Raw genomic sequence first — 24,711 nt, 5'->3', positions numbered from 1 at the left:
TTTCTAACTTGCTATATTATTTCAGAGCATTTGACTTTGACTTTAGAACCCCAAGCGTACCAACAAAACAAATATGGCAGATGCATTGTACTGTCTGCACATAGAATGTTGATGTTTATTTTGTCCACTCTCATTTGAGTATTATTAAGTTGTGGAATATTACTGCCTTGTGAATACTGCTGGTGAAACCCAATTTTATTTGTATATCTTTAAATCTAAGATGGAAAAGCCAGGAATGGTGAATTTCTGCTCAGGACTTGGCCTTTAGACGGGGATGCAGCCCGGGCCTTCAGGTCACATTCCAAATAAGAGTGTGCCTTTCCTTAATTGTCAACCTGGTCTACATAGGTTGCATTCACATCATGTAACTGAAGACTCTTGTATTACCATAGTATGCAGAAAAAGTGTGAAGGCAAAAGTGGAGTGCTCTATGGATTTATGAGGAATTGGTAAATGAGTTCTTCTGTTTCTAATCGAAAGTTAAAAAATAAAAAACCTGACTTTTGGTTGCTGTGCACTTCATGTGAAAACTTCAGAGGCTTAGGATTTTTTAGTGATTGAGAAGAAATTAGTTGAAAACGGGCATATTTCTCTCCTGTAAGACAATGTTGTTACTACCAGATGAACAATTCAAGTACACGTAAGTGGCTGAGAATTTGTTATGCAGGGACCATTTGTAAACTTATTTCTTCTTTTGCATGATGGTTAACTCCTTTTACTGTGTGTAGGTATCTGAGGTAGAACAATATCAGGTAATTTTGTCACCTGCCCGCTGGACGAGCATCTAATGTTTGAGGCAGAAATGAGGCTTTCAAAGATACTGAGACTCTTTCACATGGGTTTTAAGAAGTTATTATGTCAGAGATGTAGCTTGTTTTAAAGCTACGCAAATTCATAGCATGCTTGATTTTTTTTTTTTTTTATTGCTTGGATGTTTTTTATTATTATTATAGTCAAAGACTAGAAATACGAGCACAAGTCGCAGATGCTTTCTTATCCAAGTTCCAGCTGACTTCTGATGAGATGGGTCTCCTCCGAGGTACCAGAGAAGGACCTATAACCGAGGTATGTTGCTCTCTTATAATCATTTAAAGCATAGCAGGTAATGATTTATAGATAAGTCACTCGTTTTAAGGCTTTATTTTCCCATCACAAAAGTTTTATTTAAAATATTTTTTTAAGTTTAGAAACTAAGATACATATTTTAAATTATCTTAATTTGTTTTTTTTGTATGTGTGTGTATTTTTTTCAAAGCAATATGTATAATTTTTTATTTGAGAAATTGAAGAGTGTCAATTTTTTAAAAAAATCTTCATCACCTTTTCCACTCCTTCCTGTCAACCATTGTCCATTGTCAACCATTTTCAACCTTATTAATTGCTTCTTTTCTAAATTCTGTATCCTGGATCCGTAGATTTAAAAAAAAAAAAAAAAAGGTTTGGTTATCTATGTTTCCTATTTTCTGTTGGTTTCCAGTCATGAAATATGAGATTTTAGCCTCTTAACCCTGCCTTCTCCTGCACACATACATGTTCTCTTTCCTTCCTACCTCACAGTACAGTTTTATGACATTTTCTCTTTTCATTACAGTAGCATTAAAGTGATTACACGTTTCTTCCTTTTATAACTTTTTGTCTTTCCTGGAATTTGAAATTCCTTATCTTTTCACCAAATTAGCTTCTGAATCGATGCCCTTCTTTCCAAACTGACACACAACTCTAAAACCTCTCAAAGTGCCAATTAACTGGGTAGACTTTTGTTTCTTTGTTTTTTCCTGAAGACATTCACGGTCTCCAGAAAGGAATCTTTCAGTTTCCTAACTGGGAGGAGCTATACACCTAAGACACTTGTCATCCCTCTAGGGTCTGAGGGCAGGAAGAGTTCTCAAAGGGTGGGTGCGATGTACTGGGCTGCTCTCCAGAGATGTCACCGCTTCTTACTGCCAGGCTAGAGTGGACCCAGTCATCTAGGAGTAAGGAGTTAAGTAGGTCGAGAATGGGTTTGTACTTTCCTTATTGGTGTTTATTGCCCTTGTAGATTGTGGAACTTTGCACATATGAAATATTTGGCATCTGACCTTTTCTCCACTTAGCAGAGATTGTCAACAGTATTGGAGGAGATTTTTTTTTAAATTTCATTCATCAAAGAAAAATAACTTATTCATTATTTTCGTGATTGGAACACCATGACTGTATGGAAACGAAGGCTTCAATGCCTCTTTCTAAAAGGCAAAAAAATCTTGGAGTTCCGCATCAGTCAGCTCCTCTATTATCTATGAGCAGCTTTTACGTATCCAGCTTTACATTCTGCTCTTGGATTAGGGGGCAAGAACAGGTATATAAAAGCTAATGTAAAACATCATCTTCAGTGATAACAAAGCTATGCTTACTTATTAAGTCATAAGGTATGTCATATGTAGCATGTTTTCCTTTATGTAGTAATCTTCAGGGGTGCCTTCTCTATTACTAGACTATGCATTTCTTGAGGGACAGCAGTTGTTGTCTTTATAAATTTTGTGTTCCTGGCAACTAACATACTATTTGGCACGTAGTCGACATTGAATTGACATATGTTTTAAATGTAAGTATCTGTTGCACTTCCGATAAAAATTTAGAGAAAATTGTGGTCGGTATAGGAGCACTTCATCAGAGTAAGTGAAAGAATTCGTTTTTCCCTTGTAGTGACATTTCAATTTAGAGTAATGTAATTTCACCAGAAAACCTGGACATTTTAAAGTTGCGTTTTTAATTTTAAAGGATTTTTTCAAGGCACTGGGAAGAGTAAAACAGATTCATAACGATGTTAAAGTTCTCTTACGTACAAACCAACAAACAGCAGGGTGAGTGAACTTTTCACTTCATAATTGCATTTCCTCTTACATCTCGCAGATTTTAAAGACGTTCTAGGTTCTTTCTGAAATTATATGACATATTATGAAATAGGAATTTAATTTCTATGTATCTTTGGATAAGGAGGGAGTTATACCCTGATACATTTAGAATAAAACAGTACTTGGATACCTAAGTGATGCTATTAAAATTTGACAACATTTATTTAATTATAAAAAAGTTACCAAAAAATCCATAAAATGATAAAAAGTTATATGCTTTAACCAAAATGTGCTGTAATTAAGCAAAATAATTAAGTTTTTAGATGTAACTATTGTTTAAAACTTTAAATTAAAATAAATCTTTAATTTTCTTAGTTTAGAAATTATGGAACAGATGGCCTTGCTTCAAGAAACAGCTTATGAAAGACTTTATCGATGGGCTCAAAGTAAGTGATTTCTTTCATGTGGTCTAGATTTATAAATATTAGTTTTCACTTTAGTTATTTCATCTGACCTTTGAGATCATATTTGGGTCTTAGTAATCAGAAAGTATTTTTAAAAAGAAAAACGTGGGGGTGCCTGTGTGGCTCAGTGGTTAAGTGTCTGACTCTTGATTTCAGCTCAGGTCATGATCTCACAGTTCAGAGTTCAAGCTTCATATCACGCTGCACTCAAAGCCTGCTTGGGATTCTCTTTCTTTCTCTCTGTCTCTTTCAAAAATAAAGAAACTTAAAAAAAAGAGAAAGAAAAATGAGTTTTACTTTTGAACATATTGTGTTTGTGTTTGTATCATGAGTATTTGCCATCATTCAAGCTCTATGTATGATTAAGGATGGTAATAAAAAAAAAGGTCATTACTTCTAAAGTCATTAAGTAATTGTTTTATACGTGGTTAATTGCTATTCTATTGTTGCTGTAACAAATCATCACAAACTTAATGGCTTAAAACAACACAAATTATTACCCTATAGTTCTGCAGGTCAGAAACCAGACATCTTTCTCACCACACTAAAAGTGCTTAGCACAGCTGCAGTCATTTCTGGAGGTTCTGGGAAGGTTCAGTGTCTGTGCTCATTCAGTTTGTGGGCATAATTTAGTAACTTGAGTCTGTAGGACCAACTGAGGTATGTTTCCTTGCTGGCTGTGACTGAGGCCTTTTCCCAGTTCTAGAGGCTGCCTACAGTCTTTGGTTTGTGGCCTCTTCCTCTGTCTGTATTTTTTGTTTATTTATTTATTATTATGTTTTTAATGTTTATTTTTGAGAGAGAGGAAGACAGATGTGAGTGCAGGCGGGGCAGAGAGAGAGAGAGAGACACAATCCGAAGCAGGCTCCAGGCTCTGAGCTGTCAGCACAGAGCCCCATGCGGGGCTAGAACTCAACGAACCGCAGGATCATGACCTGAGCCGAAGTTGGACGCTTAACTGACTGAGCCACCCAGGTGCCCCTATTTATTTACTTTTCTAGAGTTTATTTATTTTGAGAGAGAAAAAGAGAGCGTAAGCGAGTGAGGGAGGAGCAGAGAGAGGGAGAAGGAGAAAGAGAATCCTAAGCAGGCTCCACTCTGTCAGAGCAGAGCCAGACGCAGGGCTCGATCTCACGAACCATGAGATCATGACCTGAGCTGAAACGAAGAGTCGGATGTGTAACCACTGAGCTGCTCCGGTGTCCCATCATAAAATAGTTTTTGATTGGCATATTCTCTAAGTTTTTCCAAGCATTTTTTAAATGTAATATCTGCTACAGAATGTAGACTGTGGGTATACAATGGATATAATAAAGACCAGATTTTAATTTAACAGGTGCTGTAATCACACGGTAACTGTTTTCCAGGTGAATGCAGAACATTGACGCAGGAATCATGTGACATATCTCCAGTATTAACTCAGGCAATGGAAGCCCTGCAGGATAGACCTGTCTTATACAAGTTGGTGACTTTTTCCTAATTAAAAAAAATAAATCCACTTTTTCTTGGACGATTTATGCTAGCTTTCAGTATTATCAAATTGATATACGATAGTTTAGTTTCAGTAATTAAATAATTTATTTAAAGTGATGCTTTTACCTGATATGTGTGTTGTTGGGGCATCAGCTCATTTGTGTATTGTGTATTATAGAATGCAGTTTGGAGGGGAAAAGCAAGGTGTCCCTACGTCTAGACTGCCCCTTATGTATGTAGAGGTAAGGGCTTTCCCCATCCTGTCATCTCACTGACTACCTTAGAATTGTATGAAGCTAAAACTCCTCTGTCAACCTGGCCCTGGAGAGAAGGGGGTCAGAAATATAACTTCCCCCAAATGAAAAAAGAACATTGAAAATCAAGATTCCATTAATAGGATTCAAGAAAAGAAAGAGTTCACGTCTTTCATTCTGTAAGTTATGCCAGCTAAGAGATCTATGATGAGGCTTTGGGTAAGAACCCTAGGCATTATTAATTATTGACATATTTTTTATTACTCTGTATTTTAATTTTACTCTTTTATCTTTCATATAAAACAGAAGTAAATGTTTTTTTTATTTTTAATTTCTGCAATAATATGAAAATAGGGACACCAAGTGGGGAGTTATGCAGGAAACAAAACCAGGGAACGTGTACAGAGACATTCAGTCTTGCTCTGAGTCATGCCTTTCAGAGGCTTGTAATAGTTTTAGAGGATTTCCCCATTACTGTGCTTTCTGATTGGAACGTTGCTTAGCCTACAATAAGTTTCCAGAACACAAGTGCTGGGACAGCTGCATGAAATAATAACATTCCAGTACTACTTACTGAGTACTTACTATATGTTAAGCACAGTTCTAAGCACTAGAGACACAGCATCAATAAACCTCTACCCTCAGATTGCCTCATTTTATGGGACCATATATAAACACACCATTTTAATGACTAGATTAATTGCTACTTTAGAGTTCATGTGTCCGTGTTCTGTGGTAGGGGAAAGGGATGAACGTTAGGGAAAGTTTCTTCTGGGAAATAGGTTTAAAGTGAGTTCTGAAGGTTAAGTAGGCATTTTCCAGGAAGAAAAGGGAATTGGAAACATCCTAGGTTGAGGGAACAGCAGATGCAAAGATGTAGATTGAGAAAGAACATGGATTTTTGGGAAATTGATTGCAAAATCTTGCACTGGTTACTGGGTTGGTAGCAAGAGCTGTACTGTAATAGCCCTGAATGTTGTGCATGGACATATGATTAATTAATGTTCACTACTGATCATCAGCTTAGCAGGTTATAGATGTACCTTGAAATTTCTTTCCCAGCCTTGGCACTTTAAGATATTGGTGTTTGATTAGGAGAGTCTTTTAGTACTGAAAATATTTGGTATTTGATTTTAATAAAATGTGACATTGTCCACAGATTCATATTTGTTCACAAGATTAATCTCTGTTTAAAAAAATTTTTTTGTGTGTTTTGGTCAGCTGGCTTCTATCACGTAAATATATATTTAGTAAGTTTTGATTCTTTTTTTTTGTTTCAATGTTTATTCTTATGTTGAGAGAGAAAGAGGGAGCGAGTAGGAAAGGGCAGAGAAAGAGGGAGAGAGAATCCTAAGCAGGCTCCATGCTGACAGTGTGGAGCCTGATGCAGGGCTTGATCTTCCAACCATGAGATTACGACCTGAGCTGAAATCAAGAGTCGGACATTGAACCGACTGAGCCACCAAGGCGTCCCTAAATTTTGATTCTTGATAAACACTTGGAAACGAGCAGCATTGTATAATAGTTTAGAAGGCGAGCTCCGAGTTAGATTTTTTGACAAGCGTCTGTACCTTTGTAAACCTCAATTTCCTTAAGTAAAGATAAAAATAGTGCCTATCTTACAGGGTTTTTGTGAAGATTTAAGTTAGATTGTTCACATAAGGTGCTTAGAATAATGCTTTGCTCATCACAGAATTTTGGCTATTATTTTTATTTTGAAAGGAGATAAACTGGAAAGCTGTCAAATACAGAAGGGTATATTTAGAATCCATTGTTACAGCCAGGAAAAAGCTTTAAAGGCAAAGAACAGAACTATAATAGACACGATTTATCTTAAAGAGGCACAAGCCAGGGAATAGGGGGGCAATAGTGCAGTTTGGAACATGGTAAGAGGCATTTGGAAGTTAACTTAGGAAGAAGGAAGTTTTAAAGACCAGTTGATTCCTGTAAGATGAATGCTAAAAGAGAAAGTTGGCCTTTCATTAAGTTATCATTTATTTTCAAAGTGGTGGTTTCTTTAAATTTAGGAAAAAATTAACAATGTCTCGTGTTAACCACCAGATGGCACTGCGTATGTACTTTATTTAAGTAATGAGTAAAAGCTTTGGTGTCTTGAGCGTGTCTCAAATGTGTAGGTATCATGCGCCAGAAAAATGGTAATTGTTGAAGTCCTTGGGAAGCGTTGCCATACCCAGCTTTTATTAGGTAGCTTGTAACCGGAATGCCAATGCATTATTAGCTTTTAATAAATCAAGTACAGCCATTTTTTCATAAAGAAATTTACTATAAGTAGAAATGAATAAATTGATGTCTTCCTTCCTTTGGTAAACCTTCAGAATATAAGGTGTTAAGGAATGTAGTAATTTGCTGACTTTTAGTCATTCTTTATGTATTTGATCCATTTATTAGAGGCTTTTACACTATTCTTTTAATTTGTTTTGGACCCAGATCTTTCATCTTTTAATTTACTTTTTGACCGGAATTTTTCTTTTTTTTGCTATAGCCCTAGCTAAAAAAATGGGGATTTTAACTTTTAATTTTAACCAGAGGCATTTTAGGATATTTAAATAATTCTAACATTCACCTTTATAAAGTTTCATTTTGAATACTTTTTTTTTCCATTTTGAATTTTTGACCTTTGTTGGGAAATAATCTCTTTTAAGTCAAAGAAATGTTCCTCTCTCTCGGGGAAAAGGTGTTTCACATATATAGATGTCATTGAAGGTTCATTGTAACTTATGCTGGTTTTGTTTCAAGTTATGTCTATTATTAAAGGGAGATTAACATTAATATTAATGTGTATGTATATTTCATATAATTATACGGATCAGAGTCTAGTGTTTGTCAGGCTTGATAAGTCCCCTCACCCCTATTTAAATTGCCAGTGAATTCACTGGTTTCTAATATAACTTGTGGTCAGAGTGAATAGCCCTAGAAACAGAAGTTACATTGCTTCTGTTTATTGGGACAGATTGGGTCCTGAGGATGAGGATTAGTTTTACGTATTTGAGAAGTTAAAAGTTTGTGAATTTTGTGCTGTAAGTAGTCATTTAATCAGAAGTCATTTCATAGAATTCGTGATCATTTAAAGGAATGCATTCTTTACACTAACCATATTTATAATCTAAGAGCATGAGGGGAGAAAAATCAAAGCATTTTGATTCTAATTTGTTTTAAAAAGATAGAAATGGGGCGCCTGGGTGGCGTAGTCGGTTGAGCGTCCGACTTCAGCCAGGTCACGATCTCGTGGTCCGTGGCTTCGAGCCCCGCGTCGGGCTCTGGGCTGATGGCTCAGAGCCTGGAGCCTGTTTCCGATTCTGTGTCTCCCTCTCTCTCTCTGCCCCTCCCCTGTTCACGCTCTGTCTCTCTCTGTCCCAAAAATTAATAAACGTTGAAAAAAAAAATTTAAAAATAAATAAATAAATAAAAAGATAGAAAGTGATCGCAAGGTAATTGTGCACAACAGTATTTATTGCTTGAGAGCGTTGTGTAAAGAAGCTGAGACAAGCTGCTTATCTCAGAAACTGCATGGATAGTTCGATGTAACCATCAGAAAGAAACACCTCTGGTTCTCCAATAACTTGTTTCTCCCAGGTATACCTTGGATGAATTTGGAACAGCCAGGAGAAGTACCGTTGTTCGTGGATTTATTGATGCTCTTACGAGAGGGGGCCCGGGAGGCACGCCAAGGCCCATTGAAATGCACTCCCATGACCCCTTGAGGTATCGTAATCAGACAGTGTTGGGATTTTTGAGGCTTTTCTGAAGGAAATCTTTACTAACGTTTAGTTTCTGCATTAGATACGTGGGAGATATGTTGGCTTGGCTCCATCAGGCGACCGCTTCTGAAAAAGAACACCTTGAAGCTCTCTTAAAGCATGTAACTCTACAAGGTGGGTCCTCCAGTTGTTAATTGCTGACATCTAAATAGAGACAATAACACAAGACTTCTCGAAATCTGTCATCTTCACAGAGATAAGCTCTTCACCCCTCAGTGGCACAGTAAGCGCCCTGATTAGTTTTCCTCTGGTTTCTCCCCTCTCCTGCTAAAAGACTTCTGTCCTCCATCACCTTCCTGTCACACAGCTGTGCACACTTGTGCACTGGTCCCTGTGACCTTCCCTATCAGGCCTAGACTCCTCTGCCTGACTTTTAAGACCCTTCTGGTGTGTGTAACACACATGGTCTCAGATGTCCACACCACACTTTAAAGTGAGAGGTGGTATATCCTCCTTTTATATGTGTGACCAAGTGTCTTGTTTAAGGTCGTTAAGCCACTAAGTCTCTCATTTCTTTCTACCACCCAGCCCCTTTATTCATTCTCATGTGACTGTTGTAGTTTTTTGAATAATTACCCATGTAGTACTTTATGTACTTAAAATTTTGGTCTTGATTTCAAGGAAGAAACTGCTGATGTGTGGTTGTTACAGAATTTCACGTCTTCTTAATGGCGATTACCTTAAGATGCCTGTTGTTAGAGTTTGAGGGATAAATGGAAAATTAAGGTACTCTGTTTTTCATAAGAAGTGAAGAGGAATATTGTGACTTTGTCGCTCTGGCTCAGATCCTGATCTGCAGGAGAGGCTAGTGTGCAAATCTGGGAGGGTACTTACTGTCTTGTTTTTCTCGCTCTTTGAAATTCAAATTAGACTCAGTGGGTATGCTGGATTGGCACAAGGTCTGCACTTTTTAAAGTGGGTTTCTGTTATCCTAATTACCTAGTTTAAAATAATGTATTTCTTAAAAAAATGTTTTGGTAAAGTGTATCTGAGAGGCAGTGTGAAGAGGTTGGAAGAAAATAGATCGGAGTTGGATGAAATAGGTTATTCTTTGAGAATGACTTAATTCTTCTAAGCCTCAGTTTCTCCATCTGAAAAAAAAAAGTCAGTCACAAGCAGTAAATGTCAAGTACCCAGGAGCTTGGCAAATAGTCAATATTTAGTAAATGTCAGTTTTTCCCTTAGGTTACAAGGTGTGCTTTCCATTTTTACATCTCAGCTTCTGTGCTCAGCACCCCTGCCCAGAATAAGGCGTTTGTAGAGCAGATGCTAATACATCTTCATATCACTTAATATGTTTCCCAGTCATTTTTTTCCTGTGACTCATACATTTATTCTTTTTCACAAAGAAGTTGTTCATTTTATTAATCAGCAGTGAAATAAATTAACCAGGTTCTAGACCCAAATATTAACATAATTAATAATGTCCTAAAAGACATTCAACTTAATAAAATATTGTTATGTTATTTTAAATGTTTGTTATTAGTGTCATTAATCATATACATTATTGTTCGTGTTTTGAACTTACGCGTAATATGGAAAAAACATTTTAGTTATGCTATAATTAATTGTAGGTGTTGAAGAAAATATTCAGGAAGTTGTTGGGCATATTACTGAGGGTGTGTGCAGGCCTCTGAAGGTAAATATTTTGCTTTTATATATGTTATATGGTATCTGGATAAATTATTGCCTTATTCCTATGAGTTTAAAAATAACTTCACAGCTGGAAATCAAGCTATAATTTTCTCAAATTAACACATTAGTGTAGGATTGTAAAATACATTTAAAAATAATCATCATCAAGGCACCTGGGTGGCTCAGTCGGTTAAGCGTCCAACTTCAGCTTGATCGTGATCATGGTCATGATCTCATGGTTCACAGGTTCAAGCCCATGTCGGGCTCTGTGCTGACAGCTCAGAGCCTGGAGCCTGCTTCGGATTCTTTGTCTCCGCCTCTCTCCGCACTTCCCCTGCTTGTGCTCTGTCTCTGTCTCTCTCAAAAATAAACAAAAATTAAAAAAAAAAAAGAATTAATGTATTGAATCTTTGTTTTCCAAGTCTATAGGTGGTAAGATGATGCTTCTTTTTATATGACTGTTCTGGGTTGCAAAGCGATTACTAGCTAACGTTTGAATTTTACCTTTCTTAATAAAAACTTATGATATGCTCAGACCTTCATACATTATGGTGGGTTCTATGAAAATAAGTTCATATACAAAGATAAATGGCATGGGAAATAGAGCTGAATGCTGTATTGCATGGTACAGAAATAGTGCCCTCAGATTGCTGATGTGTACTGGGGAACAAACGTCTACTCCAAGCAGCCGTCTATGATGTTGAGACAAAGGTTTGTTATTATCCCTTTCAGTCCTGCCTCCTCCTTTTGTCCCCTCCCCATAAACACAGATTCTCTCCATCTTTCTCTTGCTTTCTGACTCTTGCTTTGCTGCAGCTGTCTCTCTGGCACTGGAATGGAGAGCCGCCACTGGGTCTTTTATCTCCTCCCAAGATTGTTGTCCAACTGCCTGTGGCCCCTTTGGCTACTTTTAATTTCTGCCTTTATCATCTCTGCCACTTCCGATACAGTTACAGTTTCTTGAGTGTTTATTATGTGCCAGGGACAGTTGGAAGCCTGTTACGTCTGAGCCATTCTTCCCGTCACTGCTGTTCAGCTTTGCTAATAATGCTTGTTTTTCTCCAGCGCCTTCTACTTTCTAGTTGGTTCCTGCTGCCACCACCCCCGTAGTCTCTTTCAGCCTTTGTACATTTGTGTTTTTCTCTCATCGCCTGTTGTTTTTCCTGGGACTGTTGGCCTTTGCTGAAAATGGTGGTCCTCTTATGTCACCCTCAGAAAACGGTGTGGCAAACAACCTTCGTGTATTGGACATAAATCCCCTGATTTTTCAGCCTTTCTCTGTTCTTTTCATCGTAGCTGAAGGGATGCTACTTTCCCGCAGAACCTTTGTGTGTGTGTGTGAAAAGAGGCGGAACTGGGTTTGTTTCCTCTTCCTTCCTCTGTGTCTTCCCTCTTTTCCTTCCCTTCTTCCCCTCCCTCTTCCTCCTTTCTCACTTGCTTGACAGAGTTGGCGTAAAGAGTATTTTTTTGATGCCTGAACATTTTTGGAGAGACTTTGCCAGATAGCTAAGATGCTGTTACAAATCTACTAGAGAAGAGCTGTCTATCTACAATTAGCATCTATTATATTTTGTCCTGATAATTACATTAACATTCAGAAAATATCACTTATTGATATATCATTTAAATCACTATTGAGGCAGGCCTTGACCTAGAAAGAAATTGTAATGTGTAAATTGTGGTTTTTAAATTCACATGCTGTTCACAATTTATAATATTGTGTTAGTTAGCTCATCTACTAATGTCTAATGCCAAAAGATGTATAAATTTCATAAACATATTAATGTAAAGGTCATTTAATTTCTGTAATCTGAGAGGTTTTTGTATGCTCACATACAGACATTTATAAATCTATTTTAGCAAATCACGTATGTTGGCATTATGACATATTCCAAAATCTAAGTACAGAGAAACTTCAGTTTTCAAAAGCATGTGTTAAGCATCTGTTGTGTATGTACTGTTCTCCCAGATGCTGTGGAGATGTAAAAGCAGCAGAAAACAAATACAAGGTCTGTGTTTAGAATCTAGTTAGGAAACAGAAAGACACAATGTAAGCAGCGGCTTAAGAGCAGATACAATATGTAAGGAAGTGCATCCCGGTGTAATTTAGCTTGCATTCATTAATTAGGGGATATAAAGGGAATATAAGGGATGGAATTTAATTAAAGATTCCTAGTAGTTAACCTTAAGAGAGATCGAGTTAACTTTGAACTAGATCTGATATTGCCCTGGTAGTCGTAATTAGACATATATGTTGGTGCTAATTTAAAAAAGGAAATTCGATATAATAGTTTGAAGATAAGAATTCTTTAATTTTTTTTTTTTTTCTGAATAGTTGAGGATAGAGCAGTATTTGCACTGATAATCTGCTCTTAGGGAGGTAACAGCTGATTTGCAAATAGTGCTGAACTAAATTCCATTATATACTGGTAAAGAACCTCACAATGACCTCCTCATGTATTGTTTATTTTTGGTAGCGACTGCCTTCAAGCCAAATTCTGTAGGTAAAGGATTTTTTTTTTTTTTGGTAGAGTATATCTGTGTTAAAATATTTCTGTTATTCTACTATCCCTTATAGTTTAATATTCAGAGATTACTTAGAAGGAATTTTGTGATTTCTGCAGAATTAAATTTTGTCTTTTTAAAATGCTGTTTCGACCACATGTGATTGTAGAATGAAAATTAAGCCTTTAAGAAATGTTTTAATTTTTTTTCACGTTTTCACAGGTTCGAATTGAACAAGTAATAGTTGCTGAACCTGGGGCAGTTTTGTTATATAAAATTTCTAACCTCCTCAAATTTTATCATCATACAATCAGGTAAGTGGAATGGTTAAATGTGTTAGACCCTCTGTGATACGTTATTTCAGGTAGAAACACAGTATAAGGTTTTGGTTTTGTTTGCTTTCACCATTTGTTTGACTAAATATAAACCAGCAGAACCTCCACACCTTATGAATCATTATGTATGTGTTGTTTGTGCTGTATTTTGAGGTCCGCCGTTTCTTTTCCCTTTCTTCCCCACACATAACTGTACGCATGCACACACACACAGCCTATATAACAGTATAAGTTTGTAGTGTGAGTATTTTTTTAGTTCTTCTGCATTAGTGAAAGAGATCCATGGTACCTACAGTAATTATACATTACACTCAAAATAGAGCACAATAAGTGAAGTGTCCTATTCTGGGTATAAATAATGTAAGTTTTTTTTTTTAACATTTAGTTTTCTATTAATGATAAAACAGAACTATAGCTTTGTCTGCTTTCAATAAAAGCTACTTTATCTGATTAGGAACCACTTATTTTCTCTATAATTTGATCTTTGACTCCAAAAGATTCATTTATCTTCACTTTGCAGTGATGGTATACACTCGAGCTTTATTATAAATGTCACTATAAGACCATATTCCGTGTCTTGTGTTCCATGTAGTTGTGTTAAAACAATGACCTTTCACACTATATTTTGGATAGTTTCCATTATTAGTCCATTAAAAATGATTTAACAATTATTCTTCATCCAGTATGTTATATCAGGAACAGAAGTCCAATTGTTAAAATCCAGGGGTTATTATAACTAATAGGAGAGGTGCAGGGATCTCTAGTTAAGGAAGCACCAAAAGACTATGGTGGTGACGTTCCCTACCTTCTAGTAGCTGAGGCTAGCCACCCAGAACTTCACAGTTAAGAGATGAAATTCACATGCTATTAGTAAATTAAAAAAAAATTTTTTTTTTAACACTTATTCATTTTTTGAGAGACAGAGAGAGAGCGCAAGTAGGGGAGGGGCAGAGAGAGGGAGACACAGAATCTGAAGCAGGCTCCAGGCTCTGAGTTGTCAGCACAGAGCCTGATGTGGGGCTCGAACTCACGGACCACAAGATCATGACTTGAGCCAAAGTCGGACGCTTAACTGACTGAGCCACCAAGGCACCCCGGTAAATTTTTAAACAAAACCAACAAGCCACAGGCTATATATAACTAATCAGTGATAGGATTTGGGTTAGTCCTCTAACATTTTAGATATAAATTTATTACCATCATTTGCCATGACTCAGAAGCAATAAATTAGTTTCAATTGTGATGTGGTAAGCTTCCTAAAATAAGAGAATGATACGTACTTAGAAAACACAACAGCAGCTGAAAGCAGCTAACACATAACTAATGCCGTATTAGGCAAAGGTAGCGCTAAATAATTTTTAAATTATTTATGTAGTAATACCCATGATGGTACTGAACAAAATTTATCATTTGAAGATAAAGATAACTCAGTTTCTAATACAAAGAATGCTAAGAAAAAATCATTTGGATTCTGAAGGTAATATATTTATTAGACTCTGAGAATTATAATTTTTCTGTCTTTGAAAGTGATGATTTTGAGGATGACAGTTGGATCTTTTGATCATTTTTTTCCATGTACTTTTTTTACTTGTTCACATATTTCCTCATTTAGTCAATTAAAAAATTGATTGCAGACGTCAGTCTACTAGATGCTAAAGATATGGCAGTGAACAAAACTGCTTAAACTTACATTCTAATGGGGAGAAAGACAAACAAGTATAAAATAATAATTTAGATAGTGCTAAGGACAACGAGGAGAAATAAAGCAGGAGAAAGGAAAGGAAGTGTAGGGAGTGACCACATATGAGCAAGTGTATGTGCATGGGGCTATTTTAAAGGCCTTTTGGTGGAGGTGATATTTGAACACAGACCTGCACAGCGTGAAGGAGTCGGGCATGTAAAGATCTTGTTAAAGAGCATCCTAGACAGGGTATTCTGGTCCTGAGGCTGGAAGAAGCTTGCATTTTACAGCAGCATAAGGAAGGCCAGTGGCTGGAATAGAGTGAATGGAAGGAGTAGGGAGGAATGAAATCAGAGGGGTAAGCAAAGGCCAGATCATGTGGGACTTTGTAGGCTATGGTGAAGATTTTGATTTTATACTGAGAGGGTTGGAGAAGATGTATGTGTGTGTGGGGGGGTGGGGATGTTTCAGTGACTTGAGCTGATTTATGATATATAAGGTGACTCTGGACACTGTGGATAATGTAGTGTACCAGGGTAAAGGGGAACAAGGTATTTAGGAAGCAGTCTGTGTTCTGAGCAGAGATGGTGATGTGTCAGAGTGATAGTCTTGGGGTGATGAAAAGTAGGGTTTCCAGAGACAATAGGAAATACATATGGACTAGGTAGGGTGAAATGTGGGGAGTCTGGGACGAATTCTTGGCTTTTGGTTTGAACAGCTAGATGGGTGGTATTGTCGTTTGCTGAGAGGGAGGATGCTGGAGAGGAACAGGTTTATGGGAGTGGGTGGGTACTGAAGAGTTCAGCTCAGTTTTGGCCGTGTGGGATTCAGCATCCCTGTGAACATGCGGTGGGATATGTTGAGTGAGCAGACAACAGAGAAGTCAGGGCTGAACCTATACATCTGGTAGTTTGCAGCATATAGATGGCATTTGAAGCAACAGGACTAGGTAAGATCACTTAGCAAGTAAGTACAGATGAAGAAGAGGCCTAAGACTGAGACCTGGGGAGCTCTCATATTTAGAGGTTAGAAAGAAAAGAAACCTGCAAAGAAAATTGGGGAACAATAGGAGACGTGCAAATTATCAAAAAAAAAAAAAAATGCCCCCTGTACATTCAAACTCCCAGAGGATAGATTCCATCAAAAGGCAGTAGTAAACGAGGCAAAGGAAGATGCAGAATCCATGAAAACAGGGAATCCAGCATACTTTGATTACATTTCCTTACTTGTAAACCTTTTTCTCTCTGTACTTAGTAATTGCTTTGTTTTTGTATTTGCTTACTTTCCTATGTCCTGATCGCTGTTTTAGACCCCAATTTTTTTTTCTTTTACTATATAATTTATCATCAAGTTAGCGTGCAGTGTATACAGTGTGCTCTTGGCTTTGGGAGCAGATTCCTGTGATACATCACTTACATACAACACCCAGTTCTTATCCCAGCAGGTGCCCTCATCAATGCCCATCACCTGTTTTCCCCAGCCCGCTGCCCCTCCACCCCCATCAAACCTCAGTTTGTTCTCTGTATTTAAGAGTCTCCTATGGCTTGTCTTCCTCTCTGTCTGTAACTATTTTTTTTTCCTTCCCTTCCTCCATGGTCTTAAGTTTCTTAAATTCCACATATGAGTGAAAACATAAGATTTCTGTCTTTCTCGGACTTACTTCACTTAGCATAATACCCTCTAGTTCCATCCACATCATTGCAAATGGCAAGATTTCATTCTTTTTCATTGCCAAGTAGTATTCCATTGTATAAATATACCACAGCTTCATCTATTCATCAGTTGATGGGCATTGTGCTCTTTCCATATTGTTGAAAGCGCTGCTATAAACATTGGGGTACATGTGCCCCTGTCCTGTATCCTTTGGATAAATTCCTGGTAGTGCTTTTGCTGCAGACCCAAACCCTTAAGTGGACTCCACATTTTCTCACCGTGTAGTCAAGCACATCTACCAATTCTTCCCAACTTCTCTCCCCTCTTCCCTTCCTACATTCCTCTTGGAACCCTCATTCTCTTCCTCCAGTCTGGACTGGTTGCTTTCTAGGCTTCCTGCAAGGCTGTGACACTGGGGTTTGTCTTCTTCATCAGCCTGCTCATTCCCTTATGTTGAATTCCCTGATGCCTCAGTTAGCTCTGAATAGTATTTACATGCCTGTAATATTGTAAACATTGAGTGTTTATTCACCAGAACCCTGTGATATAACTGTATTAGAGAGCCTGGGAAAGCTGAAGTTTGGGTATATTGTGGTGGGGGATGAGCATCATGTTAAGAGAATTTGACTCTCATCTTCCATAGCAGAGTTTTTGTAAATAATACCTAAAATTGAAAAATCAAGTAATGGCAGGATAAGCATGTTGGGTATAAATATGGAGTGAAATGCAATAACCATCTGTAAGTACTTGGCCTGGTTACTGGTACCTGTTGAGTACTTTGCAACCATTAGTAAATTCTAGATCTGAGTAAGTGCAAAATATGGCTGATAACTCCAATTTTTTTTTTAAATGAATGTAAACATATGTTGTTATCTCTCCAAAGTTTTCATTAAAATGTCAGTTTCTGGGCGCCTGGGCGGCTCAGTCAGTTAAGTGTCCAACTCTTGATTTCAGCTCAGGTCATAATTGATCTCATGGTTCGTGAGTTCGAGTGCCACATCGGGCTCTCTGCTGACAGCACAGAGCCTGCTTGGGATTCTCTCTCCCTCTCTCTCTGCCCCACCCCAACTCACTCACTCTCTCTCTCTCTCAAAATAAATAAATAAACATTAAAGAAATTTTTAAATATCAGTTTCTGTTTGTATCCATTCAGTTTTTTCCCCTGTTGCTTGGTATATTTTACTATTCAGAAACATACTTATTTTTATTGTATGTATAGGCATGTGTGGGAATTTCTTTCAGTTTATTTTGGTGTTTAGCTTATACTATTTTTAATTGAAATACTTTCTTTTTTGTAAATATAGATATTATGGCTACCTGTTTAGGAATTTGCTTTTATTTTGCTGTTTACTTTATATATATGTTTGTTAATTTGGTTTGCCTGCATTAACTATATTAGAATTCATTCCAATTTGTTTTAGTTTCAGAATGTATTGAAGTAAATGGCATTAGTATTTGCTTTTATAACATGTCATGTGTAATATATCAGTTTTCTGTAAATTGGCTTTTTTTGTTTGTTTACTATCAAATGGTATTTAGTAATGCCATTATATTTATTTTCAGCAATCTAAATTTCTTTTAGGTATAGTAAGATGGTATTGTGCCATTAGAAATTAGGATTTCCTACTGGATTATGGTATATTTTCACATCAACAAAAACCTTTTCTCCTAATATCAAATTTTTAAATGACTTTCAGTACATGAATTAGAATAAAATTGGGAATTGTTTTATATACAGGCTTGTTTTACATTCTAGCAAAAATGAGAAAATTCCTTAGATAGGTCTAAGAAATATCCTTGTAATAGCAAATTGAGGAGTATAGAGTGTGCTAATAATTAGATATTTTAAAATATTACAAGATTTTTCATATTCAGTCTAAATTTGCTGCTACTTAGGCAGTCGTATAAAAATTGAGAAACTTTATATTTTATATACGATGTCAGAGTTTTTTGTTTTGTTTTACTCACCTTTTTTTTAATGTTTACTTATTTTGGGGGGGGGAGAGAGAGAGAGAGAGAGAGAGAGAGAGAGAGAGAGAGAGAGAGAGAACAAGTGGGGGAGGGGCAGAAAGAGAGAAGGACAGAAGATCCAAAGCAGGCTCTGCATTATCAGCACACAGCCCGATGCGGGGCTCCAACTCACGAACCACAAGATCATGACCCAAGCTGAAGTCAGACACTTAACTGATTAAGCCACCCAGGCGCCCCTGGTGTAAGAGTTTTAATGGAAAGAATAAATCAGTGTTAGTAAAATTTAAATATTTTATGAATAGCGTTATTATTGATGGAATGGCTTCCTTAAAGTTAAAATTAGGTCTTGGATAATCAAGACATGCATTTACCGTAATAGAGAAAAATGGATGGATTTGCATCTTATAAGTGTTTTTCTAAAAGAGATTGTGAAACACTGGAAACATTTGTTTGTTACCTAACTCTTAAGTAAAATATCTCTGTCATTTTTATGTGACACTAAAGTAGTTGTTTTTAATTCACAGCTTATATTCTCCATACATACTTTTATTTTAAATCTAGATCTTTTAAGCGAATTGTATTCAGTTAAAGAACTCATTGTGTGAGGCTTGTTTTGCAACCTGAAATATTCTTTGCTTTTAGTGGCATTGTTGGAAATAGTGCAACTACATTATTGACTACCATTGAAGATATGCATTTGCTAAGCAAAAAAATATTCTTCAATAGCTTGAGTCTTCATGCAAGCAAATTAATGGACAAGGTATGTTTGGAAAATGCAGTTCTTAAACTATGTGAGTGTGAGTTTTGCACATTTAAAAATGTTTTACTGTTTTTACATTGGTAATTTTTTCCCATTCCATACAGGGTTGTTTTGAGTTCTTCCTGTGAACAATTAAATTTATTTTGAGATGGCTTTACTGGATCTGGGCTTATAGGCTGGGTTCCTGGAACAGTATAACACTGAGTCATAATTAGAGGTAGAATCTCAAGCCTTAGTTTCACTACCAGTTTTCTATAACCAAAAAGTTGTAATTAAAGCAAACTTACTATATTTAGGTCAGGGCTAAGATGACATACAGATTGGAAAACTGAAACTCTTACTGAATGTTTTTTTCTAAACAGTTTGCTTATAGTTTTACTCTCTGATGGTCCAGCTTTGTCCTTAAGAAATTTATGCTCCTTTGAGTTATATACTGCAATTAATTATGAAAATAAACAAGATAATAAAAAAACTCCCACCGGAAACAAATAAAGCACCACAACAAAAATCTGGTAACAAAAATCTGAGAGTCCCAAGAGCTAATATTTTCAGCTGAGCAGTGTGTTGTGATCAGACCTTAAGGAATGGATTTACAATAAGCAAACCCTTTTTTATTTTTATTTCATTATTAAGGACTCAGGTCTTTTAAGGATGCATCACAATCAACATACTAGCTTTTTTTTTTTTTCTTTTAATCATACCACTGTAATAGTCTGGCTATGTTAGACCCAGAATTGTAATATAGAATAGTTGGTAGCATTCCAATCCTGAGTTATCTGGTCAATTTTTACATTCCTAAGTTCAGAGAAGCTTAGGAGTCTGACCTCCTGTAGGACTCAAATTCTTTTGGAAAAGCAACATGAATTTATGGACCCAGGTCCATAATGGACCCAGGTCCCGCTTATGTTTTTTTCTGTTGTATGTATTTTTGTTTATGTAAGTTTACTAGTAGTCCGTTCTTTTTTTTTTTTTCTTTAAGATTTTATTTAGTTAGTTAGTTAGTTTTCTAAACTTTTTTATCGTCAAGTCAGTTAACATACAGTGTAGTCTTGGCTTCAGGAGTAGATTCCCGTGATTTATCACTTCCATACAACACCCAGTGCTCATCCCAACAAGTGCCCTCCTCAGTGCCCATCACCCATTTTCCCTACCCCTATCAACCCTGTTCTCTGTTTAAGAGACTCTTATGGTTTGCTTCTCTGTTTGTATCTTACTTTTCCTTCCCTTCCCCTATGGTCATATGTTAAGTTTCTCAGATTCCAACATATGAATGAAATCATGTGATATCTGCCTTTCTCTGACTAACAGTTCTGGTTGTGTATATGTTTACATGAGTTCTTACTTAAACAAAAATTTTTTAAAATAGTTCATGTGTACTTTGAACATGAACAAACATTTGCTAGCTGATGAGAGTACAGTGGCAAACAAGATTGGTTGGCCTCGGGTTGCTTCTCCTTTAGTGGAAAATAGTTAAATTAATCAGTGGTTGCCATAGAACCACATGTTTTATGAAAGACATGTGCCCAAGGTGCAATGCTAGCACAAAAGGAGAAGGAGCTTTCCAGAGAGGGAGATAGAAGGCTTAAACTTGGAAGGACGTAGAATTTAAATAGGTAGATAAGGGGGTAGACAGAGGCTATCCTAAGTAGGGGAACTAAAAAGAATGTGTAAGAGCACAAGCTGTGAGTCACCAGTAAACAAATATTTCATTCATTAAAAAATCACCTGGGGGCGCCTGCGTGGTTCAGTTGGTTAAGTATCCAACTTCGGCTCAGGTCATGATCTCATAGTTCGTGAGTTCCAACCCTGCGTTGGGCTTTCTGCTGTCAGCACAGAGCCCGCTTCAGATCCTCTGTCCCCCTCTCTCTTTGCCTCTTCCCTGCTGCTTCTCTTTCTCTCAAAATAAATAAATTTAAATAAAAAAAATCATTTGGAAAGTGGTGTAGCATGTAGATAGGAGAGAGACCAGGTTGCAGACAGGAAGATGATGGGAGTATCAGGGTAGTTTTTTATGAAAATCATGATCTAAGGTAGAGATTCTAGGAACAGCCATGAAGGAACACATTGAATATGGGTACATGAGAGGGAGGAACCTAAAATAATTCCTATGTTACCAACCTGGGAATATTGATAGTAATCACAAGTATCTGTAACCTGGAAAGATGGTAAAATTTACAGGATAAAGATGATATTGCTGACATTAGTTAGACAGGATACCTTGAGATATCGTATTTTGTCTTATCTAGTTGAGAGCTGTACAATGGGTTTAGATAGTTTTACATATAAAAGATAGTTCGATCCATGGATTTGGATGAGGTCACTATGAATCATGTTTAATAAGAGCAAAGTTCTCAGACACACAGTCTTGGGAAACCCTGATATTTAGAGAAGAAAAGAAGCCCACCGTGGTGGGATGCTGAGGGAGGATGATGGGAGACTCAGGAGAAAAGCAAGGAAAGGGTTTTCTCAGAAAAGCCAAGAGAATAGAGTTTCAAGAAGCAGGACATGGTTAATGACAGATACCGTATAAAGAGTTCTAGTAAAAAAAGGACAGTAGGTTTGTTATCTTGGACAACATATAGGGATCCGTGACTTACTGAGAACAATTGTAGCTGTGTGCTGAGGACAGGAGCCAGACTGTAGAATGTGGAAAAGTGCACGGATGTGCTTATTACCCAAAGTTTTACCGGTTGGAAAACGTGGGCTACAGACTGAAAACATAGTAGGCATTCATATTTTTGAAATTTGAAAGAGAACAACAAAACAATGGTAAAAGGAAAGATGGAATTAAATTTCTGTGATAAATTAGGAAACAGGAAAAATTGATTTTTTGAGAAGATCCAACAAAATTGACAACCTTCTGGCAATTCTTTAACCAAAAAAAAAAAAAAAAAGAATTAAAAATTAGAATATCAGAAATTTGAGATATTAACCAGAGATACGAACTAAAATTTATTAGAAAATACCATATTAAAATGTAACAGTCTTATGCTAAAATAATCTGAAAATCTGAATACAAAGAGTGATTTTAAGACAATATAAGTGGACAAAAGGGTGAAAAAAAGAAGTGGAAAACTTGAATACACCTGGCGAGGGAAGAAAAATTATTGGAGAACATGCTGCTAGGCTTAGTTGAGGTTATACAGATAGCTTCATCCACACCTATGAACAGATAATTATCCAGAACACAGGAAAATATAGAAGAATTCCCAGTTCAATTTAGGTGTTGTAACACTGACATAAAAGCCTTTAGAAGACAGTACAAAAGTGAAAATCACAAATCAGTCACTTTAAATTAAAAAAAAAAAAAGTTAAAAATACCATTAAGCCAAATCCAGCATTATGTTCAAAACAAGTATGGGTTATTTGCAGAAATACAAGAATGTTTAAGTGTTAGAAAATACATTAAATATCTCAGTGTTAAATAAGAAAATTTTATATTATCATGATAGTTGATCAGGTTGTTGGAGGAAAAATCTTACTAAATAAGAAAGCAAAAATTCTTCTTTAACCATGTAAAGATAAGTAAAACTAACAGCCCACATTATAATGAACACAGAAGCACTACCAATATACTCTATGTAAGTCAAGAAAGAATAAGACAAGAATGCTTGCCAATAACATTTTTAAATAATAGAAAGACCAGATTAAAAAGTGAGAGGTATAAGTATTTCAAAGGAGGAGACATTAGATTATTTCTAGATGCTATGATTGTCTACTTCAAAAACCCAAGAAAATTAATTGAAAAGTTTTAGAACTAGTAAATGTATTTAGGAAGTTATTTGGTGACCAGATCTATACACAAAAATAGTTTTCAGGGAAGGTGGTGAAGTTGGAGGCACCTGTAATCTGTCTCTGCACCGAGGCAAAAATTGCACTGACAGAATCCGTCTCCCTCTCAAAATAAATAAATAAAACTTAACGTGCTCAAAGAAGAAAAAAAATCAAGATGGTCTTTCAAAAGTGAGGGCATTCTTTCACAAAAATGAGACCTTCCCAAATAAAATAAAGCTGAGGGAGCTCATTACTACTAGCCCTGCCCTGTAAGAAATGCTCAAGGGAGCCCTGCAGGGTGAGATGTAAGGACAGGAGACAGTAACTCCAAGCTTTATGAAGAAATAAAGATCTCGATAAAGGTAAACACGCAAGCAACTAAAAGTCAGTATTGTAACAAATGTTTGAACTCCACTTTTTGTTACATGATTTAAGAGCCTAATATCTTCTAAAAAAAATATTTGCTGTAAAAGCTAGCATTGTTGTGACTTTGGTTTGTAATTCCATTTTTTGTCTACATGATGCATTTAAGAGGCTAATGCATTTAAAATAATTATTAGTTTGTATTTCGTGACATCTGCTACTGACAGGGTGGGGGTGGGGCTGTAAAGGAGCAGAGGTTTTTTGTAGGTTATTGACGTTAGCTGGTATAAAGTCAAATTAGAGTGTTACATAATTTTCAGACCTTAAACGTAATCCCCATGGGAAACACAAAGAAAATAGCTAAATATACACAAAAAAATGAGAATTGAAATGTTGCATTCACTATAAAAACCAACTTAAAAAAAGACAATAATGCAGGAAATGAGAGACAACAAAAGACTATAAGGTATATAGAAAATAATAGCAAAATGGTAGAAGTAAGTTTCTTCTTACCAGTATTTACCTTGAATATAAACAGATTAAATTCTCCAATAAAAAGAGAAGAGATTGGCAGAACGGATAAAACTACAAGATGCAACTATATGCTGTCTACAGGAGACCTATTTTACATCTAAAGACACATAATGAAAGTGAAAGGGAGGAGAAAGATAATCCATGTAAATACTAACCAGAAGAGAGCAAACGTGGTGATAACATCAGACAAAATAAACTTTATTATTATTTTTTTAATATATGAAATTTATTGTCAAATTGGTTTCCATACAACACCCAGTGCTCATCCCAAAAGGTGCCCTCCTCAATACCCAACACCCACCCTCCCCTCCCTCCCACCCCCCATCAACCCTCAGTTTGTTCTCAGTTTTTAAGAGTCTCTTATGCTTTGGCTGTGTCCCAATCTAACCTCTTTTTTTTTTTCTTTCCTTCCCCTCCCCTATAGGGTGAGGATCCACATAAGGGTGAAAACATATGGTATCTTTCTCTGTATGGCTTATTTCACTTAGCATCACACTCTCCAGTTCCATCCACGTTGCTACAAAGGGCCATATTTCGTTCTTTCTCATTGCCACGTAGTACTCCATTGTGTATATAAACCACAATTTCTTTATCCATTCATCAGTTGATGGACATTTAGGCTCTTTCCATAATTTGGCTATTGTTGAGAGTGCTGCTATAAACATTGGGGTGCAAGTGCCCCTATGCATCAGCACTCCT

The 24,711-nt window shown here is 36.5% G+C and overlaps 1 protein-coding gene across 3 annotated transcripts in view; it reads left to right on the top strand.

Moving 5' to 3' along the window:
• COG6 (component of oligomeric golgi complex 6) overlaps nucleotides 1-24,711 on the top strand; it is an 80,913-nt gene that overhangs the window by 17,600 nt on the left and 38,602 nt on the right. For all 3 annotated transcript variants that reach the window (XM_025924609.2, XM_086713103.1, XM_086713114.1), the window contains exons 5-13: nucleotides 954-1,065; nucleotides 2,758-2,840; nucleotides 3,207-3,277; nucleotides 4,663-4,756; nucleotides 8,617-8,745; nucleotides 8,824-8,915; nucleotides 10,376-10,440; nucleotides 13,164-13,255; nucleotides 19,224-19,341. In XM_025924609.2, coding sequence (XP_025780394.1) covers nucleotides 954-1,065; nucleotides 2,758-2,840; nucleotides 3,207-3,277; nucleotides 4,663-4,756; nucleotides 8,617-8,745; nucleotides 8,824-8,915; nucleotides 10,376-10,440; nucleotides 13,164-13,255; nucleotides 19,224-19,341 — 856 coding nt within the window. The remainder of the gene's footprint in view (nucleotides 1-953; nucleotides 1,066-2,757; nucleotides 2,841-3,206; nucleotides 3,278-4,662; nucleotides 4,757-8,616; nucleotides 8,746-8,823; nucleotides 8,916-10,375; nucleotides 10,441-13,163; nucleotides 13,256-19,223; nucleotides 19,342-24,711) is intronic.

Source organism: Puma concolor, chromosome A1 (assembly GCF_028749965.1).
Source record: "Puma concolor isolate L17-30 chromosome A1, mPumCon1.1.hap2, whole genome shotgun sequence".
Lineage (NCBI taxonomy): Eukaryota > Metazoa > Chordata > Mammalia > Carnivora > Felidae > Puma > Puma concolor.
The sequence above is the reverse complement of the archived record's forward strand: the minus strand, read 5'-3'. Positions and strand labels throughout refer to the sequence as shown.